This window comes from Schistocerca serialis, chromosome 4 (assembly GCF_023864345.2).
Source record: "Schistocerca serialis cubense isolate TAMUIC-IGC-003099 chromosome 4, iqSchSeri2.2, whole genome shotgun sequence".
NCBI classification, from domain to species: Eukaryota; Metazoa; Arthropoda; class Insecta; order Orthoptera; family Acrididae; genus Schistocerca; species Schistocerca serialis.
The window spans coordinates 207,317,195-207,344,899 of NC_064641.1; the positions used below are offsets into that span (position 1 = coordinate 207,317,195).

General features: G+C 38.5%; 1 protein-coding gene across 1 annotated transcript in view; it reads left to right on the forward strand.

Annotated features, from left to right (window-relative positions):
* LOC126474352 (sodium/hydrogen exchanger 3) overlaps window positions 1-27,705 on the forward strand; it is a 658,867-nt gene that overhangs the window by 552,322 nt on the left and 78,840 nt on the right. Inside the window, exons 10-11 of the mRNA XM_050101818.1 lie at window positions 5,536-5,605; window positions 9,451-9,558. Of these exons, the coding sequence (XP_049957775.1) occupies window positions 5,536-5,605; window positions 9,451-9,558 (178 nt within the window). The remainder of the gene's footprint in view (window positions 1-5,535; window positions 5,606-9,450; window positions 9,559-27,705) is intronic.

The window sequence follows — 27,705 nt, forward strand, 5'->3', positions numbered from 1 at the left end:
TCTCCTTTCATCAATTAAATTCAATATTTCTTCTGTTACCCAAGGATTTCTATTAGCCCTCGTCTTTTTACCTACTTCACTACTTCATCCCTCAGAGCTACCCATTCTTCTTCTACTGTATTTCTTTCCCTCATTCCTGTGAATTGTTCCCTTATGCTCTCCCTGAAACTCTCTACAACCTCTGGTTCTTTCAGTTTATCCAGGTCCCAACTCCTTAAATTCCATAACCAATAGATTGTAGTCAGAGTCCACATCTGCCCCTGGGAATGTCTTACAATTTAAAACCTGGTTCCTAAATCTCTGTCTTACCATTATATAATCTATCTGATACCTTTTAGTATCTCCAGGATTCTTCCAGGTATACAATCTTCTTTTATGATTCTTGAACCAAGTGTTAGCTATGATTAAGTCATGCTCTGTGCAAAATTCTACCAGACGGCTTCCTCTTTCATTTCTTCCCCCCAATCCATATTCTCCTACTATGTTTCCTTCTCTCCCTTTCCCTACTGACGAATTCCAGTCACCCATGACTATTAAATTTTCGTCTCCCTTCACTACCTGAATAATTTCTTTTATTTCGTCATACATTTTATCTATTTCTTCATCATGTGCAGAGCTAGTTGGCATATAAACTTGTACTACTGTAGTAGGCATGGGCTTTGTGTCTATCTTGGCCACAATAATGCGTTCACTATGCTGTTTGTAGTAGCTCACCCGCACTCCTATTTTTTTATTCATTATTAAACCTACTCCTGCATTACCCCTATTTGATTTTGTATTTATAACCCTGTATTCACCTGACCAAAAGTCTTGTTCCTCCTGCCACCGAACTTCACTAATTCCCACTATATCTAACTTTAACCTATCCATTTCCCTTTTTAAATTTTCTAACCTACCTGCCCGATTAAGGGATCTGACATTCCACGCTCCGATCCGTAGAACGCGAGTTTTCTTTCTCCTGATAACGACGTCCTCTTGAGTAGTCCCTGCCCGGAGATCCGAATGGGGGACTATTTTACCTCTGGAATATTTTACCCAAGAGGACGCCATCATCATTTAATCATACAGTAAAGCTGCATTTCCTCGGGAAAAATTACGGCTGTAGTTTCCCCTTGCTTTCAGCCGTTCGCAGTGCCAGCACAGCAAGGCCGTTTTGGTTAATGTTACAAGGCAAGATCAGTCCATCATCCAGACTGTTGCCCCTGCAACTACTGAAAAGGCAGCTGCCCCTCTTCAGGAACCACATGTTTGTCCGGCCTCTCAACAGATATGTAACTGATAATAGAATGTAAATAAAAAGCTGAAATATCTACTCACCAAGCCACAGCAGAGGAACACACACACAGAGGGGTATAACTTTTACATGCTTTCAGGGCCAGTGGCTCCTTCTTCTGGCAGACAAGTTGAATGGGAAGGATGAGGGGTGAAGGAAAAGGACATGAAATGTTTAGGGAAAGGGGTACAGTTCACAAAAGTCACCCAGAATGCCAGGTCAGGGGAGACTTACCAGCTGGGGTGAGAAGAAAAGACTGATTGTTGGGGACTGCACCAGATGAGATTTGAAGACCTGAAAGCTTAAAGGTTGGAGATATAGTAATATGCAAGACAGAGATTACTACTAAAACATAGTGCATGATTTAATAAGAGTGAAAAACTAAATTGTATGTAACAGAGGCGGGAGGGGGTAAGGTGATAAATAGACAGGTCAGAAAATGAAAGATATAGAAATAAAAATGGAGTTAAAGAAGGTGTAGTTACTGTGAAGAAATGCTGATACAGAAGGAATTAATGTAAATTAAGGCCAGGTGGGTGGAGGGAACCAAGGTCATGTTGTAGTGCCATTTCCCAACTTCGGAATTCTGAGATCCTCGTGTCTGGGGGAAGAATCCCGAGGGCGCTTGTGGTGAAACAGGCACCAGGGTTGTGACTGTCATGTTGAACAGCATGCTTTGCAACAGGGTATCATGTGTCACCTGTATACACCCTTTGCCTATGCCCATTCATCCTGACTGCTAACTGGGTGGTAGACATGCTGATGTAAATGGTCGAACAGTGTTTACATAACAGCTGGTATATGACATGTGTCGCTTCTCATGTGGCTCTCCCTTTGATAGCATATATTTTGCCAGTTACAGGGCTGGAATAGGTTATGGCAGAAGGGTGCATAGGGCAAGTCTTGTAGTGGGGATAGTCACAGGGGTTGGGGCCATAGGGTAGGGAGATGGGTGCAGAAGCAGCATAGGATCTGACAAGGGTATTATGGAGATTGGGATGGCAACGAAAAGCTATTCTAGGTGTGGTGGGCAAAATCTCAGACTGAATGGATCTCATTTCTGTACATTGTTTTAGGAAGTCATGGCCAGCTCCCCAAACAGTCACACCATCAATCACCACTCCTCTCCTACAAGCAGAGATTGGCCAACCTCCTTAACATTCCACACCCTTCACCACTGCCTTCCAGACCAGTAATAAATCATAATCACTAGAACCAATCACAACAGTCCAGTGTTTTCACCTTCTTGTCCAAAGCCCCCCCCCCCCCCAAGTTATCAGTATTGTCCAAGGCCTCACTTTTAACCCTAAACCTGAATTTAACCATGCTGCTTTGGTAAAGGACCTGGTTTCCTTTACACATAATGTCAACTGGAAATATCACTTTGCAACCCAATCCCAAAACCTTTCCAGCAGCAAACCTGATACTAAACCCTGCCTTGAACTGTTCCAGCCATGATCCCAACTTGGTCCACCATCAGTACCTCAGAATCATCCCTTATAAGCATTCCAAGGATTCCTCACATCCAGCATAGCTTCACAACCTTCCCTCAAGTCCCTACACCTATGTAGCGAGAAATGATCATCATAATGAAATAAGAGAAATCAGAGCTCAAACGTGCCATTCGAGAGTGGAATGGTAGAGAAGTGGTATGAAAATGGTTCGATGAACCCTCTGCCAGGCACTTAAGTGTGAACTGCAAAGTAACCTTGTAGGTGTAGATGTAGACCCTAATCTCTGCAGAACCCCAGGATCTACATACCTAAAAGCCGATGACTCCATCATTACCCTCACAGCAGACAAAGTATCTACCACTGTGTTACTTGACCAGGAGGAGCATGTTAGTGAAGGTCTACACCAGCTGTCTGACACCTCTCCTTATAGCATGTGTCATCAAGATACCATCCCTGTGATTCAAACTGACCTACAGTTGCTCCTAAAAACTCAGGCCCCTCACAGGGACTTACACCACAATCCATAGAACTTCTTTCCCCACCCAAACCATGCAGCCCCACCTTTCACCTTCTTCCTAAGATCCACAAACCCAATCATCCTGGCCGTCCTATAGTTGCTGGCTGCAAAGCACTCATGGGACGTATATCTGCCTTAACTGATCAACACCTTCAACCCATAGTGCAAAGACTTACCTCCCATATTAGATGTACTAACCATTTTATAGATCATCTGGTATCTGTACCCATCTCACTGCCACCACACACTTTGCTCGAACCATTGATGACATCTTCCACTTTACCAGCATCCCCCAATGTATGTGGTCTGTCTGCTGCTGAACATTTCCTCACTCACCTGATCCCAAACCCATTACTTCCTTCTTGCTCACCTTAATCAACTTTATACTTACTAACAATTACTTCACCTTTGAGGAGCAGACATACAAACAGATCAGGGACTACAGCCATGGGAACCAGGATGGCTCCTTCCTGTGCCAACCCTTTCAGGGTCACCTGGAGAGGGATTTCGTGGCATCCATAAACCATCAGCTCCTGGTTTGGTTCAGATACGGTGAGGCTAACCTGTTAAAATTCCTGGAATCTCTAAATACCTTCTCTCAGTTAAATTTCACATGGTCTTATTCCGAATCCCATGCCACTTTGCCTGCTGTTGATCTCACCCTCACTGAAGGCCAGCTGCACACTTCCTTCCACATCAAACCTACTAACAAACAACAGTACTTACATTTTGACAGGTGCCATCCCTTCCATGTCGAACATTCCCTCCCATACAGTCTTGGCATTCGAGGCAAATGTATTTGTTTGGATGCAGACTCTTTTCAGCAGTACACCACCACTTTCACTTCAGCCTTCACTGGACATAATTATCCCAACAGCCTAGTTCAAAAGCAGATTTCCTGGGTCATCACATCCAATCCTGGTGTGCTGAGCCCTCCAAAAAACAACTTCTGAGCACACCACTTGTCACCTAGTATTATCCTTGTCTTGAATGTATTAAATAGCTACTTCAATAAAGCCATGACTTCTTAAAATCATGAAATCCATTCCGTCTGAGATTTTGTCCACCACACCTAAAATAGCTTTTTGTTGCCCTCCCAGTCTCTGCAGTATCCTTGTGAGACCCTATACTCCTTCTGCACCCATCTCCCTACCCTATGGCTCCCCCTCTGTGACCATCCCCACTGCAAGACTTGCCCTATGCACTCTCCTACCACCACCTTTTCCAGCCCTGTTACTGGCAAAACATATACTATCAAAGGGAGATCCACATATGAAATGACACATGTCCTATACCAGCCGTTATGTAAGCACTGTTCGGCCTTTTACATCAGCATGACTACCACCCAGTTATCAGTTAGGATGGATGGGCATGAGCATAGAGTGTACATAGGCAACAAACAATATCCTGTTGCAGAGCATGCTGTACAACATGACAGTTATGACCTCGGTGCCTGTTTCACCACACGTGCCATCTGGATTCTTCCGCCAGACATCAGGATCTCAGAATTCCGCAGTCCGGAACTGGCACTGCAATATGACCTTGGTTCCCGCTATCCACTTGGCCTTAATTTACATTAATTCCTTCTGTATCAGCATTTCTTCACAGTAACTACTCCTTTTTTCACTCAATTTTAGTTTTCTATCTCTTTCATTTTCTGACCTGTCTATTTATCACCTAACCCCCTCCCACCTCTGTTACAGACAATTTAGCTTTTCATTCTTATTAAATCATGCATGATGTTTTAGTAGTAATCTCTGTCTTGCATATTACTGTATCTCCCACCTTTAAGCTCTCAGGTTTTCAAATCTCATCTGGTGCAGTCACGAACAATCACGTCTTTCCTTCTCATCCTGTCTGGTAAGTCTCCCCTGATCTGGGGTTCTGGGTGACTTTTGTGAACTGTACTCCTTTCCCTAAACCTTTCCTGTCCTTTTCCTTTTCCTCTTCAACATTTGTGCCAGAAGAAGGAGCCACTGGCTCCAAAAGCTCGTAAAAGTTAAATTCTTTTGTTTGTGTGTTCCCCTGCTGCTGCTTGGTGAAAGTTTTTTATGTATCCATTTACATTGTATTGTCAATAATTGATAATTTTTGTTGTTATAGAATATATAATTGATATTTTAAGAAACTATTTCTGCTGAAGATGTGTACTGAGGTTACCTGTAACTTGTACTGAAGCTACCTACTATGTTAAGACATAATTTTAGCAGCAGAAATTATATTTTGACCTTCTTTTAGAGATATTTGGGCTGTAGTGCTACATTACAGATTAATTTCATTTTTGTATGCAGGATGGAAAGCAGAACCATGTCAGTTTTCCTGGAATTACTCAGAATGGCTCAGCAAAACAGTTCACTCATGGTATGTATTATGTAGAGATACTAAGACTGTCTTCAGTAATTTCCATAAAAAGTTACATTTCTTTGATATTAAATATCAACAAATACATATAAGACCAACATAAAAAGGAAATTTTTTGATATCTGTATTTTAATGCTAATATTGGAGAAAGGTTCTCTCATAATGTGGCTCTATAGTTTATGTTGTAAGTCTACTTTGTTAACAATACAGATTTTATTAAGCACAAATAATGTACAAATAAATCACAGTAAGTAATCATTCTTGACATTTCTGAAAATACATAACATGGAAAATATGTGGAGGTGGATTCCTCTGGGGCAATACAGTACTTGCTCAATCAGAAAACAGTGCTCTCAATCAGACAATGAAGAATTCAGATGTAATGTTTTATACCAATCAGAGTGTGAAGGCTGGAATGCTGAACCAAGTAATACTGTGACTCATTTGCAAGTTCTTGATATGCAACCTATTGATTAAAGATAAGAAACAGATATTTCTCTCTTCTAATTAGGAAACATATACATGTGACAAATGAGCTGATGATACAGAAGCAAATACATATTATGATGTGTAAGATGCAGAGGAGTGTAATGAAAAGTTGCATTATTAAGTAGCAGAATAAAGGCACACTGTAATGGGAAAGTGAATTAAAATAGCTTTCATACTGAAAACACTGTCATAGTACTTTATAAAAGAATTATCATCAGCCATTTGGCATCCTCGTCCATCTGCGTCCATAGCTTAGTGGTCGGTGTGTCTGTCTGCTATGCAGAGATTTTTCCTAGGTAGAAGAACTTCAGTGGGATGCAGTCAGCCTCATGATGCCAACTTAGGAGCTATTTCAGTGAGAGTAGCTACTCCAAGATCAAGAAAGCGGACAACAGCTGGGAGAGCAGTGAGTTGACACTATGTCCCTCCATACAGCATCCAGTGACGCCATTGGCAGAGGATTACGTGGTTGGTCTGACCTGATTAGCCCATCAGGCCAGAATGTGGAACTTTGGTTTTTTCTTTGCTTAATAAAACCTCATCTAGACTTTTCCACACATTACAGTCTTCAATCACATTTTTTAACATCATGTTACACCTTCCATGGAGCCATTCTCTGGTTCCTTTCTTATCGCTTGGAATCCAGCAGAGAACTTCCATGGCTACTCTATCATCCATTCACCTGGATACAAGTCCCATCAAACTTCAGCATCCATCCTTCTATGCTTGCTGAACAACATTCATTCTTTGAATGGGATTTGGTGGCTACTCTTAGAACTTAGAGTGACTGCATGCAATAATTGGCTATTAAAACTTGCTTTGTGGTCATATTCTTGTTGAAATAGGAATGAGTGATGAGTGGAAATATGTGAACACAGTGCTGCCGTTTTTCTGAATTACTATTTTTACTTTTTCCCTTTCCACTAGAGGCAAACAGTACTATTAACTTCTTGTAAAATGTATCTAAAATGTGTATGAATTTTTGAAAGAATGTCATATTCCAGTTATGGGGTACCTTGACAGCCATAAAAGGAGTATGGTATAATGTCCTTCTCGACAGATATTGAGATCTTATCCTTCTTTTTCCCAGTTTAGGAATTTGAAAAAACTTCTAGGACTGTTATGAGTAGTTTTGGTGATATGTACCTCCTATACTGATTCCTCTTTTGATTCTCAATTTTCCATTATCCTGGGAGGTCTGATACATCTTCAATATGCTCAAACAGATTTGGACAATGCCTTTTTTCTCAAGAACCACTAGTGCAGGTTTTCTTGAAACTGAATCAAAAACTGTCACAGTATCGATGGATTAAAGAGAAAGTCAATAAATCTTTTCTATAAAAATCAACATGGATTCCACAAACAGAGATCTTGTAAGACTCAGTTCACTTTGTTTCTCCATGAGATCCATACCACTGTAGACAATGGCACTCAGGTTGATACCATGTTCCTTGACTTCAGGAAGCATTTGACACCACACTGCAATGCCGGTTAATGAAAAATATACGAGCTTATCAAAGTATCAGACCATAATTGTGACTAGATTCAAGACTTCCTTGCAGACAGAACGTGTCACATCACTCATAATGGAGCAAAATTAACACTTGTGAAGGTAATTTTTGGATTACCGAGGAAGTGTCATAGCATCATTACTGTTAGTGGAAAGCATCAAATGCTCTTTAAGACTGTCTGCAGGTTATGAGGTTACCTGTAGCAAAGTAGCAATGACAGAAGATAGTATTGATTTGCAGAATGACCTGGAAAGGATTAATAAATGCTGCAGGCTCTGGCATTTGACCCTGAATGTATGTAACATAACATATTACACATACATAGGAAAAGAAATCCACTACTGTACAGCTACACTATTGATGATAAACTGCTGGAACAGTATCTGCTGTAAGATATCTGGGAGTAACTATCCAGGGAGACCTTAAGTGGAATGACCACATAAAGCCAATAATCTGAAAAGCAGATACCAGATTGAGATGCGTAGGAAAAGCCTTAAGGAAACGTACCTCATCCATGAGGGAAGTGACTTATGCGGTGCTTGTTTGACCAGTTCTTGAGTATTGTTCATCAGTATTGGATCCTTACCATGTACGACTGATAGAAGAGATAGAGAAGATCCAACAAAGAACAACCTGTTTAGTCATGGGATTGCTTGGTTGGCATAAGAGCATTACAGAGATGCTCAATAAGCTCCAGTGGCAGATGCTACAAAAGAGACATCATGCAGAATGTTCTAAAGTGATAGTTCCCACTTGAATAGTTGAGAGGAACTGGTATAGAAGGGATTTCCCATTTATCTCTGCACCACATCAATTGTTACCACATCATGTGCCCACCATGGCACTAGGTGGCCATCAGTGTGAAACTGGACTCCAGTCATAATGTTTTGGTTCATCACTGTCGATATGAATCTAATAAAGATGTCAAAATTAAAATGCTTTCTTCCATTATTGCATAATAGTAGTCTCAGTTGCTGTATTATCAGAGAACTCCACAGTGTGAACTGCAAAATCTAATATGCAAAAATGCTTACCATTTTTGCAGTGCATTCTGTTTTCAACAAAACCTGTGTATTTTAACAACATTTCTTTTTTGTAAATAATTTGCTAAGTGAAGTTACCTTTTGAATGATTTCATTTACATTTTACAGGATTGTTGCAGAAAGTGGTGTAATTAATTTCATCCATAATTTTTAATGCTATCTTCTCTGAGAAGTAAACTAGTTGGGTTAAGGAGGGAACAAGGTAAAGAGAAAAGGAAAGTGATAGTAGAATATAGAAGCCAGAGAAAGAAAATTATTACTGACAGTTCTGTCATTCTCATAAGAAATTACCCTGCTATTTCAGTTAGACATACAAGAATCTCTTGTATTTGTAACTAAGGGTCAACAGGATTTCAATAGGTAACCAGTTGTTACAGAGAAAGTAAGACAGAGGAGGAAAGTCCTGCTGTAAGATAGTCATCAAAGAATAAATGTGGGCACCATTGCAGGAAGAATTATGTAACAACCATCAGGTGACCAAATGTCTTCAAGCATATCTTAGCCACGTGATAGACGATGATGTCCTTTGTGTGCAGATTTTGCAGGTTAGGATCATGCTGTGTTTGGGAAAAACAGTATTAACAGGGATAGTATTACAGTATTGAGAGTGATCTGAGAAAGGTAGTTTCATCAGTGAATGATAATATTATTACATTTTTCTCTGTTTTCAGTCATTTTGATTGGTACCAATTAAACAGCAATGTTTTTTGGGTCAACATGGAGGCATACATTCAGTGATTTATTGTTTTGTTTTATCAATTTATTATGAGATGAATGCAACACATTTGTTTCACATTTTCAGATTACATTACCGAGGTTCTTCAGGAGACTGAAAATGACACTGAAATACCAAAATCTGCAAGTAAGGAGGACTGGGACAGTGCTATCACATTCACAGCCAAAAGTTCCTGTAAGTTAAAGTCTTCATTATTCCTAAATAACACTCTATTTTTGATGTTAGAGTAGGTATATGAGGATAATACTGTTAATAGGTGTTCAGTAACAGGAACTAACAACACACATGACTCGAGATGAAACATGATTATTTGTAGCTCACATTGTTTTGGTAGTTCCTTTGTACTTCTTGAATTTGTCTCCCACTGACACCTAGTTTATGTATAAATTCTTTATAAGCAGTGTGATTTGCTGTTGAAACTTCTAGTAACTGATTAAAAAAAACTATAGTGGAACAGCAGTTTTGTACACAAGTGTAACTAAGATACCACCCAGAATTTATTGGCTTCTACCAAATTTTTTGAAACCATTCCAAAACCTCCTTCAGAAACTAGGTAGTTTATCCTAATTACATTTCACATCCTTCCTAGATTACTTAGTTTTTCCTAAAAACATTTAAACAGGAAAGGTGATGAGCCTACATCATCTCACCTTCTTCCTGTGTTTATTTCAAATAACTGAGAAATTCATTCCATAAAATTTAGTTTAGATTCTGTATTTGTTAGAGTTTTACAAAATACACTGCCTGACAAAAATAGTAAAGCACCCAGAGGGAGAAAAGGGAACTATATGAAACTTTATAGGTGAGAGGGCATGTTTGTTATTACAGTAATTATAATATTGAGTCTAAATGACAAAAACTTTCAAAGTATGAGTCCATTTATCAATATGACATTGCACTCCCTCTTAACTGAATGCTTGCACAGATTTGACTGGGCAGGATGCCATAAAGTCATATCCTTTTCTGAGGCAAGCTGGCCTACAACTATTATGGGAATCTTGCTGGCCATGGTAATATCTCACCAGACAGGCAATTCATAGCTACATGTGTCATGCGTGGACAAGCATTGTCTTGTTGAAAAATGGCATCATGAGGGGTAACACGAGGATGCAGGATATCCCTGACATACTGTTGTGTCATTAGGGTTCCCTCAATCAATACTAACCAGGACTACAAGTCATATCTGATGGCTCCCCACACAGTTAGACCAGGAGTAACACCTCTGTGGCTCTCTAGAACAGTGGAAGAATGGAAGCTCCTTCTCGGTCATGACCAAACCCTTGACAGTGTTATCTTGGGTACAATGGAACTGTGATTCATACTGTACACAGTGTGTCATTGTCCACGTTTGCCAGTCACAGCACACTCCAAACACAGCCATTTGTCCTACTAGGTTAACAGCAGTCTACTCTTGGGCTGTTAATTCCATAGTCCAACTGCTGCTAGTCTCTGACCAACAGTGTGGAATGACATAGAATGTTGCATGGAGTTCATATCTTTTTCTCAAATGGCAGGCACAGATGTGAAGGGATTAAAGATGTACTGTGTGCATAATACAATCATCCTCCCTTAAGACAGTCAACCAAAACCCTGACTATGATTATGTCTGCCCTCATTTTCCCATGCAGTCTAACATCAGGCCATTGACACATATGAATGCCCAAAAAATCTGGAAATAGCCAACGGCCAGCCAACTGGAGACTCACCAAGTGGTCCCTTTGAAACTGTGTGAGATACTGATAATGTTGTCTCACATGAGTACATGACATTTCAGTGTCCTTTACTGATCACTCAACATGTGATGCTGTTCATGTTCATTATGCACATAATCAGGCTGGCAACAGCACTAAACACAAGCAACACTAATGCAGTCTGGTGAGCATTTTACCTGCCGTAGAGAATTGCCACTCTTAATGGTTTATGTACCCACTAATGGTGTGTATGTGTACAAAGTTAAACTGACTCTGACTATGTCTTGTGTATGCTATAGTTATTTTGTCAAGCAGAGAATATTTACCAATTTGGCTATAATACCAAATGCTCTAATGGTTTTATCTATTGCTTCACTGTATGCTTCGTCAAATTCTTTTGTAAAATTGATAAATGATGCCATTTTAAGCATTCTGGTTAATTTTTTGTGAATAAGTATTGATTTTTAGTTAAAAGTGTGTTCTGTACAGCGCCTTCCCATTAAGAAACCCCCCACCCCACTCCAAACACCCCATGGTATTATCCTAGTTGCTTGTCTAAAGTTCCTTCAGTTCTGTTCAGTTAGGGGTTTTGTGTGTCACTGGTAGAAGTAGAACTCTCTTGTATTGTTGACATTATGTTTGAGAACCTCTTCATGTAGATGGTAGATTAATGCTATTTCCTCTTATCCTGGAATTTTTTCTGTTTTCCAAATGGTCTCAAAAATCAAGTGTAGATCTAATATAATCATTTGTTCTGACCATTTCAGTAATTCTACTGTAATTAAGTCTTTGCCAGATGCTTTATTATTTTTGAGTGATTTGATTGCTTCATGAATTTCTAGGTCAGTTTTTGAGAAATACCCAAGATTTTTTTTCAGACTGCTGAAAATTTTAATTGTTGGAACTGGACAATTTTGAGACATCAGCTTTCTTTGCTTTTTTTACAGTTGTCATTATTATTTTACAGTTTCACAATTAAATCTTTGAAAGTACTTGGTGGCTTATGCCCTATAAGTATACATTAAAAAAATTTTCAAAAGTTTTTAGTGTCTCATTTCTTTGTTGTTTCAGTTTTTGTAAGCACTCTTCTTTTTATGACATTTCCACTTGGTCAGTTCTTAAGCACTTTATTCATGTACTGATTGTTCATATCATCTTTCTATTCTTGACCAATACTGTTTTGCCTGCCACTTTAGTATTTTGCTCTTGGGATTCGCTCATTCACATTTTTTAGTTATTTCAATTTCTTCTCTAAACAAAACACACATATTCACAACTTACACACACACACACACACACACACACACACACACACACACACACACACATACACAAACACACATACACACACACACACACACACACACACACACACACACACACAGCAACTCTTTCCTCTGGGCACCATGCTCCGACTGCAACTGCATCTGATGTGAGCAGTGATCTATGTTGGTGTAGGTAGTGCGGCACAAAAGAGGTACAGTTGGAGAGGGGGGAGGGGCAGTGATGACCAGGTAGGGGCTGCAGAGAATGCTAGTACTGCCTTTGGGAGTGTGTGGGCTTTTGGTAAAATCAGGATAGTGGGCTGCTTGGTGCAGCCTCAGGAGGTTAGCTTTTCTGGATTGGAGGGGGGAGCAGAGAGAAGTAGAGAAGTAAAGAAAGTGCACTGATAGGATAGAAGATGGTTGTGGGGCTGGAGTTGGAATAGGGAAGGGGATAGGCAGATGGAGGACAATGACTAGGAAAGGTTGAGGCCAGGAGGGTAATGGGAATGAGGGATACATTCCAGGGTAAGTTTTCAACTGCACTATTTAAAAAGATGGTGTTGGCAGGAAGAATCCAGATGACACAAGCTGTGAAGCAGTTGTTGAAATTGAGTATGTCATGTTGGGTGCCATGCTCAGTACTAGATGGTCCAACTGTCTCTTGGCCACAGTTTGGCAGTGACCATTTATGCAGCCAGACAGTTTATTAGTGACGATGCCTACATAGAATTTGGCATAGTGGTTGTAGCTAAGTTGGTATAACATGGCTGCTTTCACAGGTGACCATGCCTTTGATGGAATAGGAAATGCCTGTGATGAGACTGGGGCAAACGGTAGTGGAAGCATGGCACTGGTATTTCATCTGCATCTATTGCAAGACTGTGAACCATACGGCAAGGAATTGGGAGCAGGGGTGGAATAAGGACAGAAAAGGCAATCTCTAGGTTGGGTCATTGCTAGAATAGCACCATGAGTTTGGTAGGGAGGTTAGTGGGGAAGTTAATGCTCATTTCAGGGTATGACAAGAGTTAGTCAGAACTGTTGTGGAGAACGTGACTCAGTTGCTCAAGTCCAGGGTCATACTGAGTCACAAGAGGTTGCTCCTTTGTGGATGTGCAAGGCGAAATGTGGGGGATGAGATGTGACTGGGAAGACAAAAACACAGATGATCTGTTTCTGGACAAGGTAAGGAGGATAATTTCAGTCTGTGAAGTCCTTAGTAAGACCCTTAGCATATTTGGAAGATGACTGATTGTCACTACAGATGTGATGACAACAGGTGGCTAGGCTGTATGGAAGGAAGTTCTTGGTGTGTAATGGATGGCAGCTGTTGAAGTGAAAGTATTGTTGGTGGTTGGCAGGACTGGTGTTGAAATAGGTAATGATGTAGTCATCTTTGAGGTGGTGGTCGACTTTGAGAAAGATTGCTTTTTGTTCTGAGGAGGACTGGGTGAAGTAAATGGTAGAGAAGGTGTTGATATTCAGCAGGAATTTGTATATGGTAACCTTACCTTTGGTGTAGATAATGAAGATGTCACCAATGAATCTGAACTACATGAGGGGTTTGGGGTTTCTGGATGATTAGGTTGTTATACAATGGTGCCATATAGGTGCCCATTGCAGTACTACAGATTTATTTGTAGCTTATGCCTTCAAAGTAGATATAATTGTGAGTGAGAGTACAGCTGGTCATGGTGACCAGGATGGATGTTTTATGAAGAAAGTATTTTTCAGCACCCTACAGAACCCAGGGCCTAAACAGTCTCACAACACAGTCATGAACCTGTCCTTCAAGAGCCTCAGTCTCACAGAAACATCAGACCTTTCCAAAGGCCTTACCTTTATCCTCACACCAAAATTCAGTCTGCTGTTCTTGTTAAAGACCTTCTCTCTTTTTCCTAGTTGTTACAGTGGAGACACTTTATTGCCAGTAACCCAACCAGCTAGACTTAGTCCCAAATCAGTATTGAACACTGCCGTACTCAATTTCATCTTCAGTCTAACCATTATCCATCCCCATTGCCCCTAAATCATCTCCAGTTAACTTTCCAGAATTTCCTAAATGCAAAACTCGCATCTTCATCATTCCCCCAATCCCTCAACAAGGCAACAAACCTAACATCCACAGAAATCACCGTAATCCACCCGCTTAAAACTGATCTTGACCTTATAATCCCACCTATCAACAAAGGCCTTGCAACTGTGATTATGAAGAGCAGGGATTACTTGGCAGAAGGACTCCACCAGCTGTCAGATACATCCATCCACAGGCCCTGCCACCCTACCTCCTTCCAACCTTGGTCCAACCAAGAAGCTCTGTCCTGAGTCTATCACTCTGTCCACTCCCATCACTCTCCATACTCCTACCTTCTTTATGCTTTCTAAAGTACATCAACCAAGCCATCCAGGATGTCACAAAATGGCTAGTTACTGCACCCCCAAAGAGAGAAGCTCTGCCATTGTGGACCAACACCTTCAGCCTATTGCTCATAAGCTATCATCCTATTTAAAAGGCACTAAGCATTTCCTCTATCTGCACTGTGCAGTTCCTGTTTCTCTGCCACCTGGCACCCTGCTTGTCACTGTCATTGCTGCTTCCATCTTTACTAACATCATCATATCCATGGCCTTGCTACTACTGAATGCTACCTCTCCCATCACCCAACTGATCTCAAATGTTCAATCTCCTCCCTGTTTACCGTGGCCAAGTATATCCTTACCCACAGTTACTTCTCCTTTGAAGATATCACCTATAAATAAATCTGTGGTACAGCAATGAGTACCCACATGGCACCATTCTAAGCGAGCTCATTCATGGGCTATATAGGGGAAATCTTTGTACCCATGCAGATTTCCAGACCCCTCGCTTGCTTCAGATTCATTGATGACATCTTCTGATGTGGGCCGAATGTGAGGACACCATATCCACATTCCTCCAAAAACACAACACCTTCTCTCCAATTACTTTCACTTTGTGTTCTCCTCAGCCCAGCAAGCTACCTTCCTCAATGTTGAACTCACTTAGACAGCTGCCACCATTCTCTACCAAGAAGTCCCTTCCATACTGCCTAGCCACCCATGCTCATCACATCTGCAGTGATGAGCGGGCACTCTCCACATGTGACAAAGTCTTACTGAAGCCTTCACAGATCAAAATTTCCCTCCCCACCTTTTCCAGAAACAGATATCCGATGTCTTGTTTACCCAGCCACCTATCATTTCCCTTATACCCATGGTTTGGCCACAAAGAAGCATACCCCTTGTGACTCAGTACCACTCAGGATTGGAGCAGCTGAATCATGGTTACTGCCAAGATTTTGACTACCTCTTGTCACACCCTGAAATTAGAAGTATTTTCCCCACTATCCTCCCGAAGCCTCTCACAGTGGTATTCTGCTGCCCGCCCAACTTACACTATATCCTTGTCTGTCCTTATTCCAATTTTGTTTGCACCCATTGCCCCATGGTTCATATCCCTGCAATAGATCTGGATGCAGTACCTGTCCCCTCCATCTGCCCATTATCACCTACTAGAGTTCTGTCACAGACATTTCCTAAACCGTCAAAGAAAGGGCCACCTTTGAAAATAGTCATGTGGTCTACCAACTTTGCTGGAACCACTGTGCCAAATTTCATGTGGGCATGACCAGTAACAAGCTGTCTGTCCACATGAGAGGCCACTGCCAAACTGTGGTAAACAGAAGTTGGATCATCCAATTGCTGAACATGCCAGCCAACATGATGTGTTTTACGTCAATGAATTCTTCACAGCTAGTGCTATCTGTAGTCTTCCGTCCAATACCAACTTTTCTGAATTCCACAGGTGAAAACACTCACTGCATTGTATCCCTCATTTCCATAGCTCTCCCGTCTCCTTTCCATGTGGGACTACACTATCTTTACAGCTAGACTATATTATATATTCCCCTCTGATGATTTTGGAAATATGAAGAGCTTCATCACTTATGTACACAATAGCCCTAAGAACATACAATACTCAGTTCCTCTTGAAACACTTCCACATTTTGATGTTGTTTCTTCCCTAACTACTTTCTCCCATTACTCTTACACAACCATAAATGATATCAAGTTCACCATGGCAAATAGCAAGTTTCCTCTGTCCAGTGAAATCTTATAATTTATACTAATAATTTCAACAAGACTTATTAATATGAATAAAATCATTAAAATATCTTAGCATCAACATGATACATTGTAAATTATTAATGCATTATAAAAGTATAGTTTATGGTGCCTATGTTGGGAGTATAGCTTTAATTCTCAGTTCAAGAAACAACACAGAATTAGTAAATGAATTTCTTATTACCCCCTACTGTGGAACGCATTATGAATAACTTTGCAAAGAATATTTTCACTGTGCCGTTCATTTTTATCCTCCTGTCTCACATACATTAAAAATGAAAAATATAACAATTAGAATATAGCAGTTTTCTGAAACAATAAGTTTTTGCTAAATGTATCTCATTCAAGCTCTGGAAAAAATGGAGCAACTGAATTATCAAACTAAATTTGGAAAATTTTGAGTTTGAAACAGTATACAAAATTACTTAAGAGAAAGAGTGTTAAAATCAGATAGGTGCTGCAAGCTTGTTGCATTAGAAAGGAAACAAAATTATATTCCTCAATATGTCAACTGGCAAAGACTCTTTCACCATTACAGCCAACAAAAGTGGTAATTTAAAAATTGTCCAAAAGTTGTACTCTCCTTACATTTACTTTGCCTCTATTACACTGAAATGTGGTCTCATAACCTGCAGTAATTGACTTTACCTTTTGTTTGTAAGTAGGGATGAGAATGAATGTTGTTTATTGATAAGTTATTGTGCAATTTATTTCAGGTAATTATTCTCAAACAGAAATTTGTAACATCACTTTTTCTGACCAGTTTCCTATTGAACATGGTAATTTCAAATTACATTTATCAATTTGTAATGTTACAATGGACAGTCTTGCAAAAAATTTCTTTTTTTGAAATTTCTTTGTAACATATTTATTATATTTATTTTATTTTAATTTAATCTGTGAACTGTGCTCATTTTGGTGACCACCCTTTCTCTGTGGAGCCATTATTCAATAGCATGGTGCAAGCTACATGAAATGTAAATGTTATTTGCTTGAAATTCATGTCAGGATGTGTTATAGCCCACGCATGATGCTGATATATATGAAAGCTATGTACAGTTCTGTGTTTTTGTAATATAAGTTGTTTGCATGATGTGTCGTAAGAGCTTCCTAATTCTTTCATCTTACTTTCCCTTCTGTCTATAAATCTAAATTAATAGCTTTTTAATGAGACATGTTTCAATGTAAGTTTTAATTAACTATGAAAGACAGTGAGCATTTTTAAAATAATGGGAGAGTTTCATGTGTAGTAAAATATTAGCTTCACTTGAGGCCCAGTATTTTTCCTGTTCTAATTATGACACTCTAATTTTCATATTCAAAGCATTTATCATACATTTCTTCAGTGTTCATAAAAATAACATGAGAGCTATATGTCTTTCTTGCTTTCTTTTTGTGGATCTTTTGTACATATCATCTTAGAGCTTTTATCATTAATGTGTAAAGCTAACATGTATTTTTAGAGAATGTGTATCTTTATTTGTTTTTCTCTGTTTCTCATGGAAACATATAAGATTAATTTTTGATATCAGGAAAACATCTGCAATAACATGTATGCTCTCTTTTTACCTTGTTCATTTGTACTAATTCACACCCTGTCATAATTCGCATCATTTTCTTAAAGACGTTCATTCATGAGTTTGTTGCGTGTAGTTATCTTTTGTACTCATAAAGGCAAAAAATCCACCTAGGTTAATACATATAATGTAAATTGACACCAGATGACTAAACTAAGCAAGAAATAATTACATTCACTGTAAGAAATATCTGCAAAGTGCAGGTAGTTCATAGTACCTCATCAGATTATTTTATCTGTACAAGTCGTGAGTCCTGTATGCTTCCTGGCTATTAACAGTTAATTTCACAAATTTTCCCCCAGCTGCTCACTATCAAATGTGCAACTACTGTAAATGTGTTTCAGCTTTAACAAAACTGTACTTGACTTTGTTGCTGTCATCCAGTTAAGTCAGTTTTTGATCTTAAGCCCTTCCTTTATTCTCAAATGAAAAGCTTATAATTGAAAACACAAAATTTTTGCAGTTTTCTGTAACATTCAGATAAATTAGTCGCAGAATAACTGCTGGAGAACATTTTTCTGTTATTAAAGTTATGACTTCCATAACCGAAAATTTTGTGTTGGTCACTTTCTTAACAATAGGCCTACCTACACAGCTTTCAATTGGACATTATTTAGTTCTAGTTGGTGTTGTTGATAGTTTGCTGTCTTGTGCAACTGAGACACACACAAAAATTCAATGTTGTGCTGTCACAAGGATCTATACTAAACTATTTGGTTATAGAGACAGGAGTTAATATTATCAAAATTTGTCATCAGTTTCTCAAATTTACAATTCGGAACTGACAACTTTTGAATTAGCAAACTTGTGTGTCAAGTTCATAGCTCTGGGTAACTGTCTTTTTTTTTTATTCAGTTCCATAATCTCTACCATTGGCATATGTTCCAGAGTAGCTTAAATCCTTTCAGTCACTGAGCTTCATGAACATGGTGAAATTATTTTTTGCAGCCAATGTGGCATGTACTTTCACTTGTCCTGTGAGGGGGAAATTATAAATTGGGAAAAGTGCAATATTCTAATCTCAGCTTCAAATTTCTGCTGTTTAATTTTTCCCACTTTTTTCTTATGTCAAAAAGAAAATTTGACAAGCAAGCAATCCAAAGAGACTTTTGTTGTCATTCTGCCTTCCTCTAAAAAACTCAAAGTTATTAAATAGTGTATGGGATAAGCTCCAGAACAAAAGTATGTAAATACATTTGGATGTTTTTCACAGTCTGCATTTCACATGATTACTGATTTATTGCAGCTCTGACTGAGTACATATGGTTTTAATTAATTGATATCCTCCATTTAATAAAGAACCTTATCACTCAAGTAATTTACAAAACTATTTATGAATTCATTGTGATGTGTTAATTATTCAGCTTTAAGAGACTTATGTACTGCAAACTCCACACTCTTTTTGGGCGCTTGAAAGTGAAGCAAAAGCCACAATCATCTCATAAATTAGCAGTGTGACTCAAAGTGGCAATATTTTGTTTCTTCAAATTCCCAGTGAGAACCTGCTCTCCAGTGCACCACAGTTGTAACACATGGATAGCAATTATTACATGAATTAGACAAGAGATTATTCTTAATTGTATTTCTTATTAGATTATCAGAAATACTCCTTTGACAAAATGAAATTTACTCTGATGTCTGTTCAAAATGTTTCAGTTATTTATGTCATATAATTGCAATTAATACAAACAAGTTCTCTAGCTGTTAATCTCAGACAGATTTGCTGGAGCTTATGATTGCAATATATGATGAAGTGATGCAAGACACAGAATTTTCTATCAACCTAGTTCACCAGACACTCAAGAGGATAATTCACTTTCACCTAGTTGACAACAACAGTAAGCCAGTTCACGTAATATCCATGACATTGATATTGTCTCAGTACACTGTCAGCAATGTTACATCTTTTTCTTACCATTACCTTGTTACTTGTGTAGTTTATCCCTCTCTGTTTGGTAGTATCTAATCTGTTGTTGTTGTTGTGGTCTTCAGTCCTGAGACTGGTTTGATGCAGCTCTCCATGCTACTCTATCCTGTGCAAGCTTCTTCATCTCCCAGTACCTACTGCAACCTACATCCTTCTGAATCTGCTTAGTGTATTCATCTCTTGGTCTCCCTCTACGATTTTTACCCTCCACGCTGCCCTCCAATGCTAAATTTGTGATCCCTTGATGCCTCAAAACATGTCCTACCAACCGATCCCTTCTTCTAGTCAAGTTGTGCCACAAACTTCTCTTCTCCCCAATCCTATTCAATACCTCCTCATTAGTTACGTGATCTACCCACCTTATCTTCAGCATTCTTCTGTAGCACCACATTTCGAAAGCTTCTATTCTCTTCTTGTCCAAACTGGTTATCGTCCATGTTTCACTTCCATACATGGCTACACTCCATACAAATACTTTCAGAAACGACTTCCTGACACTTAAATCTATACTCGATGTTAACAAATTTCTCTTCTTCAGAAACGATTTCCTTGCCATTGCCAGTCTACATTTTATATCCTCTCTACTTCGACCATCTTCAGTTATTTTACTCCCTAAATAGCAAAACTCCTTTACTACTTTAAGTGTCTCATTTCCTAATCTAATCCCCTCAGCATCACCCGATTTAATTTGACTACATTCCATTATCCTCGTTTTGCTTTTGTTGATGTTCATCTTATATCCTCCTTTCAGGACACTGTCCATTCCGTTCAACTGCTCTTCCAAGTCCTTTGCTGTCTCTGACAGAATTACAATGTCATCGGCGAACCTCAAAGTTTTTACTTCTTCTCCATGAATTTTAATACCTACTCCGAATTTTTCTTTTGTTTCCTTTACTGCTTGCTCAATATACAGATTGAATAACATCGGGGAGAGGCTACAACCCTGTCTCACTCCTTTCCCAACCACTGCTTCCCTTTCATGCCCCTTGACTCTTATAACTGCCATCTGGTTTCTGTACAAATTGTAAATAGCCTTTCGCTCCCTGTATTTTACCCCTGCCACCTTCAGAATTTGAAAGAGAGTATTCCAGTTAACGTTGTCAAAAGCTTTCTCTAAGTCTACAAATGCTAGAAACGTAGGTTTGCCTTTTCTTAATCTTTCTTCTAAGATAAGTCTTAAGGTTAGTATTGCCTCACGTGTTCCAACATTTCTACGGAATCCAAACTGATCTTCCCCGAGGTCCGCTTCTACCAGTTTTTCCATTCGTCTATAAAGAATTCGCGTTAGTATTTTGCAGCTGTGACTTATTAAACTGATAGTTCGGTAATTTTCACATCTGTCAACACCTGCTTTCTTTGGTATTGGAATTATTATATTCTTCTTGAAGTCTGTGGGTATTTCGCCTGTCTCATACATCCTGCTCACCAGATGGTAGAGTTTTGTCATGACTGGCTCTCCCGAGGCCATTAGTAGTTCTAATGGAATGTTGTCTACTCCCGGGGCCTTGTTTCGACTCAGGTCTTTCAGTGCTCTGTCAAACTCTTCACGCAGTATCTTATCTCCCATTTCATCTTCATCTACATCCTCTTCCATTTCCATAACATTGTCCTCAAGTACATCGCCCTTGTATAAACCCTCTATATACTCCTTCCACCTTTCTGCCTTCCCTTCTTTGCTTAGAACTGGGTTGCCATCTGAGCTCTTGATATTCATACAAGTGGTTCTCTTCTCTCCAAAGGTCTCTTTAATTTTTCTGTAGGCAGTATCTATCTTACCCCTAGTGAGACAAGCCTCTACATCCTTACATTTGTCCTCTAGCCATCCCTGCTTGGCCATTTTGCACTTTCTGTCGATCTCATTTTTGAGACGTTTGTATTCCCTTTTGCCTGCTTCATTTACTGCATTTTTATATTTTCTCCTTTCATCAATTAAATTCAATATTTCTTCTGTTACCCAAGGATTTCTATTAGCCCTCGTCTTTTTACCTACTTGATCCTCTGCTGCCTTCACTACTTCATCCCTCAGAGCTACCCATTCTTCTTCTACTGTATTTCTTTCCCCCATTCCTGTCAATTGTTCCCTTATGCTCTCCCTGAAACTCTCTACAACCTCTGGTTCTTTCAGTTTATCCAGGTCCCATCTCCTTAAATTCCCACCTTTTTGCAGTTTCTTCAGTTTCAATCTGCAGTTCATAACCAATAGATTGTGGTCAGAATCCACATCTGCCCCTGGAAATGTCTTACAATTTAAAACCTGGTTCCTAAATCTCTGTCTTACCATTATATAATCTATCTGATACCTATTAGTATCTCCAGGATTCTTCCAGGTATACAACTTTCTTTTATGATTCTTGAACCAAGTGTTAGCTATGATTAAGTTATGCTCTGTGCAAAATTCTACAAGGCGGCTTCCTCTTTCATTTCTTCCCCCCAATCCATATTCACCTACTATGTTTCCTTCTCTCCCTTCTCCTACTGACGAATTCCAGTCACCCATGACTATTAAATTTTCGTCTCCCTTCACTACCTGAATAATTTCTTTTATCTCGTCATATATTTCATCAATTTCTTCATCATCTGCAGAGCTAGTTGGCATATAAACTTGTACTACTGTAGTAGGCATGGGCTTTGTGTCTATCTTGGCCACAATAATGCGTTCACTATGCTGTTTGTAGTAGCTAACCCGCACTCCTATTTTTTTATTCATTATTAAACCTACTCCTGCATTACCCCTATTTGATTTTGTATTGATAACCCTGTAATCACCTGACCAAAAGTCTTGTTCCTCCTGCCACCGAACTTCACTAATTCCCACTATATCTAACTTTAACCTATCCATTTCCCTTTTTAAATTTTCTAACCGACCTGCCCGATTAAGGGATCTGACATTCCACGCTCCGATCTAATCTATAAAAATAATTTCAGTTAAATGTAGTTAACTCTGTATTGTTCCAAATTCCTTGTTCACTGTCTTCAGATAAATCTTTATTGTTACAATTTTGTTCCCAGTCACAAAAACAGCACTATGAAGCCTTGCTTACAGAGTATTAACTACCATCAGTATAACTTTGAATCATTTATTGCATTTTTAGAATGTACAATTGATCACTTGATCAGTACTTTAGTCAAAAACACTCTGAACTGCAGATTTGAGAGGAAGAAGTCAACATTATACCATGTTTACTTATTAACTGAAGATTTCAGCAAAGAGAGAAAGTACTATCTTCATTGAAACTAACATGGTTTTCTTTGTAAGCAGTATTTCTTTGTGATTTTGGCCCTCACCATCAGTAATAAGTAATCGGCTGTCCACAGTTTTTTTTTATAGCAATCAGAAATGTGGTAAAGGAATTCATTGTCATTTGCAACAGTTTCAGTTTTCATTTCACATGTAGGTCTGTCAGAACAATAACTACACATATCTTCAATTGCTGTTGCAGGAGCATTGACTTGGAATGACAAGAACAATTAGTGAGCCATAGTAAATGTAAATGTATTGAGATAAGCCTCTACCCTGTTCTTATTATGTTCTTTTCATGTGTGTTGCACTGGTTATTAGCTGGTGGGACACCTGAATCAAGTCTATTGACTCAAATAAGCAGCTTACCAAGTTCCAATCCCAGGAAAGCACGTCTGATCAAGCAGTACACAAAACCTACACTTGATTATGATGATGCACCGACAATAGCTGAAGTATCACTACCATGGCGACGAGGTGCCAGTGGTGGTATGTTTCATCATCTCCTTCTACTGTAGCAAATGTGCCACTTCTCTCAATATTCTTGTTTTTCAGATTTCTGTGACATGTGCTTACTTCATAAAAGTTAGCCTTATGCTTTCCTTCTGTTTGAGGCAGTCAACAGATGAAAATGCTGTAGTTGTCAGTCATGAGATTCCAGTTTGCTTCAAGCATAGAGCAGTTTGCAGGAATTACCTCTTCAACACCCAGGCATGATGTGAAATATACAGTAGCTATCGCATATCCACTGCACATTGGTAACTTTCTTTCAGATTATGCTTTTGCCTTCTTAGGTGCTGTTTCATTAAATGTTACATAGTGGATTTCTGTCTGTAAAATTCTTATTATTCCTTTGAATCAAAAATTACACTTGGCTTAAATACTGAATGCTGATGAAGTACATAATATCAAAACTTCATATATATACTTTGGTTCAAGAAATGTGGTTCTTAGGCACAAGATGGTACTATTGATTTTCTATTTATTTGTAATATCTCTTTAGATAAAACGTTTAATATTCAGATTTAAACTTGAGTATCATCCATGAAAAGTAAGAACAACAACTGAGTTATATGTAATAACATATGAGGTAGTTCTCAAAAACAGTATTCAGAGGGGTCTTCTAAATCAAAGATTCTTTTCTAGGAGACATCAGTAAAATAAGATTAAAAAATGTAGAGAAAATACCAAACATAACAAAATTCCCATAAATAGCATTTTGAAGGATAAGAGGCAGCTGTATAATGAAAGAACAGGGTTACAACCTGCAGGAGTAAATTTCAAAAGTTAGAGAAGTTAAATAGGCACCATGTGTGAGAATGGACAGTCACCTTGTTAGTGTTATGGTGTATGAATGCTTGAAGCTTTTCAAGAGTGCAAAGAAAGAGAATGAGGGAAATAAATGGATGAAAATAAAAAACTACCATTATTATTAGTGAGAAAATTATTTGAAAGAGTAGATAAAAGGGGTATGCCATAATATTGATAAGAAAAAGAGTATAAGGCAAAATAGAATAGAGGAAAGTAAATGATCATGGACACTGTGAAGGCTACAGAAAAGTCAGAATTTGGACAGTGTAATTCAGATATTGATAAGGATGAAAGCAACAAATAAACTAAATTATGGCAGAAGATATAAAAAAATGGAAAAGGCTTAAGGTAAATTTGTTCTTAAGGACACAAAATGCATCAAAATATTATTCTTAAGAAGGTAGCATTTATGTAATTATGGGCTCAGTCTGCTTCTTGCCATGTTCATGTCTTTTTATGTGATATTCAAAGCCTGTTAGTTTTTGTGCTAACAGATGCATATAAACTGAGAATTTTTGTAATTTATCTGAATCAGAGCTTGGTTCTGAGTTCACTTTGATCCATGTTCACAGATCTGCATTTATTAACTGGAGAATCAAGTGGAAGAAATGCATTTGTTTGGTGGTGGTATTTTCTCTCCCAGTCCTCCATCTCATTTAGACTTGATTTTGATAGAATGGTCAAAGCAGATAGTTGTCTATAAAATATATTTATAAATGGCTTTGAATTACATTCATTCTATTCCTAATAGATGAATTTCCACAAATATAGCTACAATGGTTGCTCAGATGCTTGTATGACAGTCATTGGAGGCCTATTTCATAATCTGACTGCAAAGACAGTGTAGCCTTCTGTAGTAATTTGATATGATAGCCACCTTGGCTGAGAGTATATGTCCATTGAAGTTTAAACATTGGATATTTGACTTTTACAGTGGTTGTATAACACATAAATCTCCATTTCTCTTATAATGAACCATTGGTTTATTTTAGTGCTGTGAGTGTTATGAATCCCAGATAAAATTTTGATTATTAATAACTAATTTCTCAACTTATGGGAAAGCTTACAGTTTAACATCCCTCAGCTGAAAACACAAACTTTGAACTTAATGACCCATACCATCAAGCTCATTGTAGACTGCTCAATTTAAGTATGAAGTTAGCAACTGTGTTGCTATTGCATGAAGTAAAAATAGCAGAAGCAGCAATCATTTACAGAAAGGAAATGATAGATGAAAATTATGAATCTGTAGCCACATTGACGTTTATTTTGTCCTTCAGTTCACAAATTAATTGCAAAGCTATAACACTTTCATGATTTTCAGGGGACAACACTAGTAGAAAGTAAGTTTAAAAGACTTATTTGTTTACTGTTATCCATTTTATGACTGCAGTTGGAACTTTTAAAACAATGTATCATCAGTGTTACAAGAAAATAGCTGGTGTACCATTGAGTATCACTTTGGAAAATTAGAAGTAGCTATCAAAGAACTCTATCTGCTCTTCAATGACCTCATTGATGATTTCTATCTAGCATATTAATATTATTTTTGTTAACCTTTCTGACTCTTTTCTCCTGCTTCCATCCTAATCCTTCTGCTTTTTACTTATTTATATTAGGGTGTATTTGCACTATATTAGGACAGTAGTACCAATTAAGTGACATATCCAGATAGCATACAACATTTATTATTTAAGACCAAGGAATAACTGACTACTACAAACCCAAAGTGTAAACATGTGTCACTAGACTACCATGAATGTAAATACTTCAAACACTGTGTGCTGTCACTATAGTCATCACTGCAACACATAATCGCTAAAGTAACTTTTCTTGATAATGTTTAAGTAAGAATGTGTTAGCAAGTACAAATGTTGTTGTGTTGTTGTTGTTGTGGTCTTCAGTCCTGAGACTGGTTTGATGCAGCTCTCCATGCTACTCTATCCTGTGCAAGCATCTTCATCTCCCAGTACTTACTGCAACATACGTCATTCTGAATCTGCTTAGTGTATTCATCTCTTGGTCTCCCTCTACGATTTTTACCCTCCACGCTTCCCTCCATTGCTAAATTTGTGATCCCTTGATGCCTCAGAACATGTCCTACCAACCGGTCCCTTCTTCTAGTCAAGTTGTGCCACAAACTCCTCTTTTCCCCAATTCTATTCAATACCTCCTCATTAGTTATGTGACGTACCCATCCAATCTTCAGCATTCTTCTATAGCACCACATTTCGAAAGCTTTTATTCTCTTCTTGTCCAGACTATTTATCGTCCATGTTTCACTTCCATACATGACTTACACTCCATACAAATACTTTCAGAAACGACTTCCTGACACTTAAATCTATACTCAATGTTAACAAATTTCTCTTCTTCAGAAACACTTTCCTTGCCATTGCCAGTCTGCATTTTATATCCTCTCTACTTCAATCATCATCAGTTATTTTGCTCCCCAAATAACAAAACTCCTTTACTACTTTAAGTGTCTCATTTCCTATTCTAATTCCCTCAGCATCACCCTACTTAATTCGTCTACATTCTATTATCCTCGTTTTGCTTCTGTTGACGTTCATCTTATATCCTCCTTTCAAGACACTGTCCATTCTGTTCAACTGCTCTTCCAAGTCCTTTGCTGTCTCTGATAGAATTACAATGTCATCGGCGAACCTCAAGGTTTTTGTTTTTTCTCCATGGATTTTAATTCCTACTCCCAATTTTTCTTTTGTTTCCTTTACTGCTTGCTCAATATACAGATTGAATAACATCGGGGATAGGCTACAAACCTGTCTCACTCCCTTCCCCACCACTACTTCCCTTTCATGCCTCTCGACTCTTATAACTGCCATCTGGTTTCTGTACAAATTGTAAATAGCCTTTTGCTCCCTGTATTTTACCCCTGCCACCTTTAGAATTTGAAAGAGAGTATTCCAGTCAACATTGTCAAAAGCTTTCTCTAAGACTACAAATGCTAAAAATGTAGGTTTGCCTTTCCTTAATCTTTCTTCTAAGATAAGTTGTAAGGTCAGTATTGCCTCACGTGTTCCAATGTTTCTATGGAATCCAAACTGATCTACCCCGAGGTCAGCTTCCACCAGTTCTTCCATTTGTCTGTAAACAAAATTGCGTTCGTATTTTGCAACTGTGACTTATTAACTGATAGTTCGGTAAT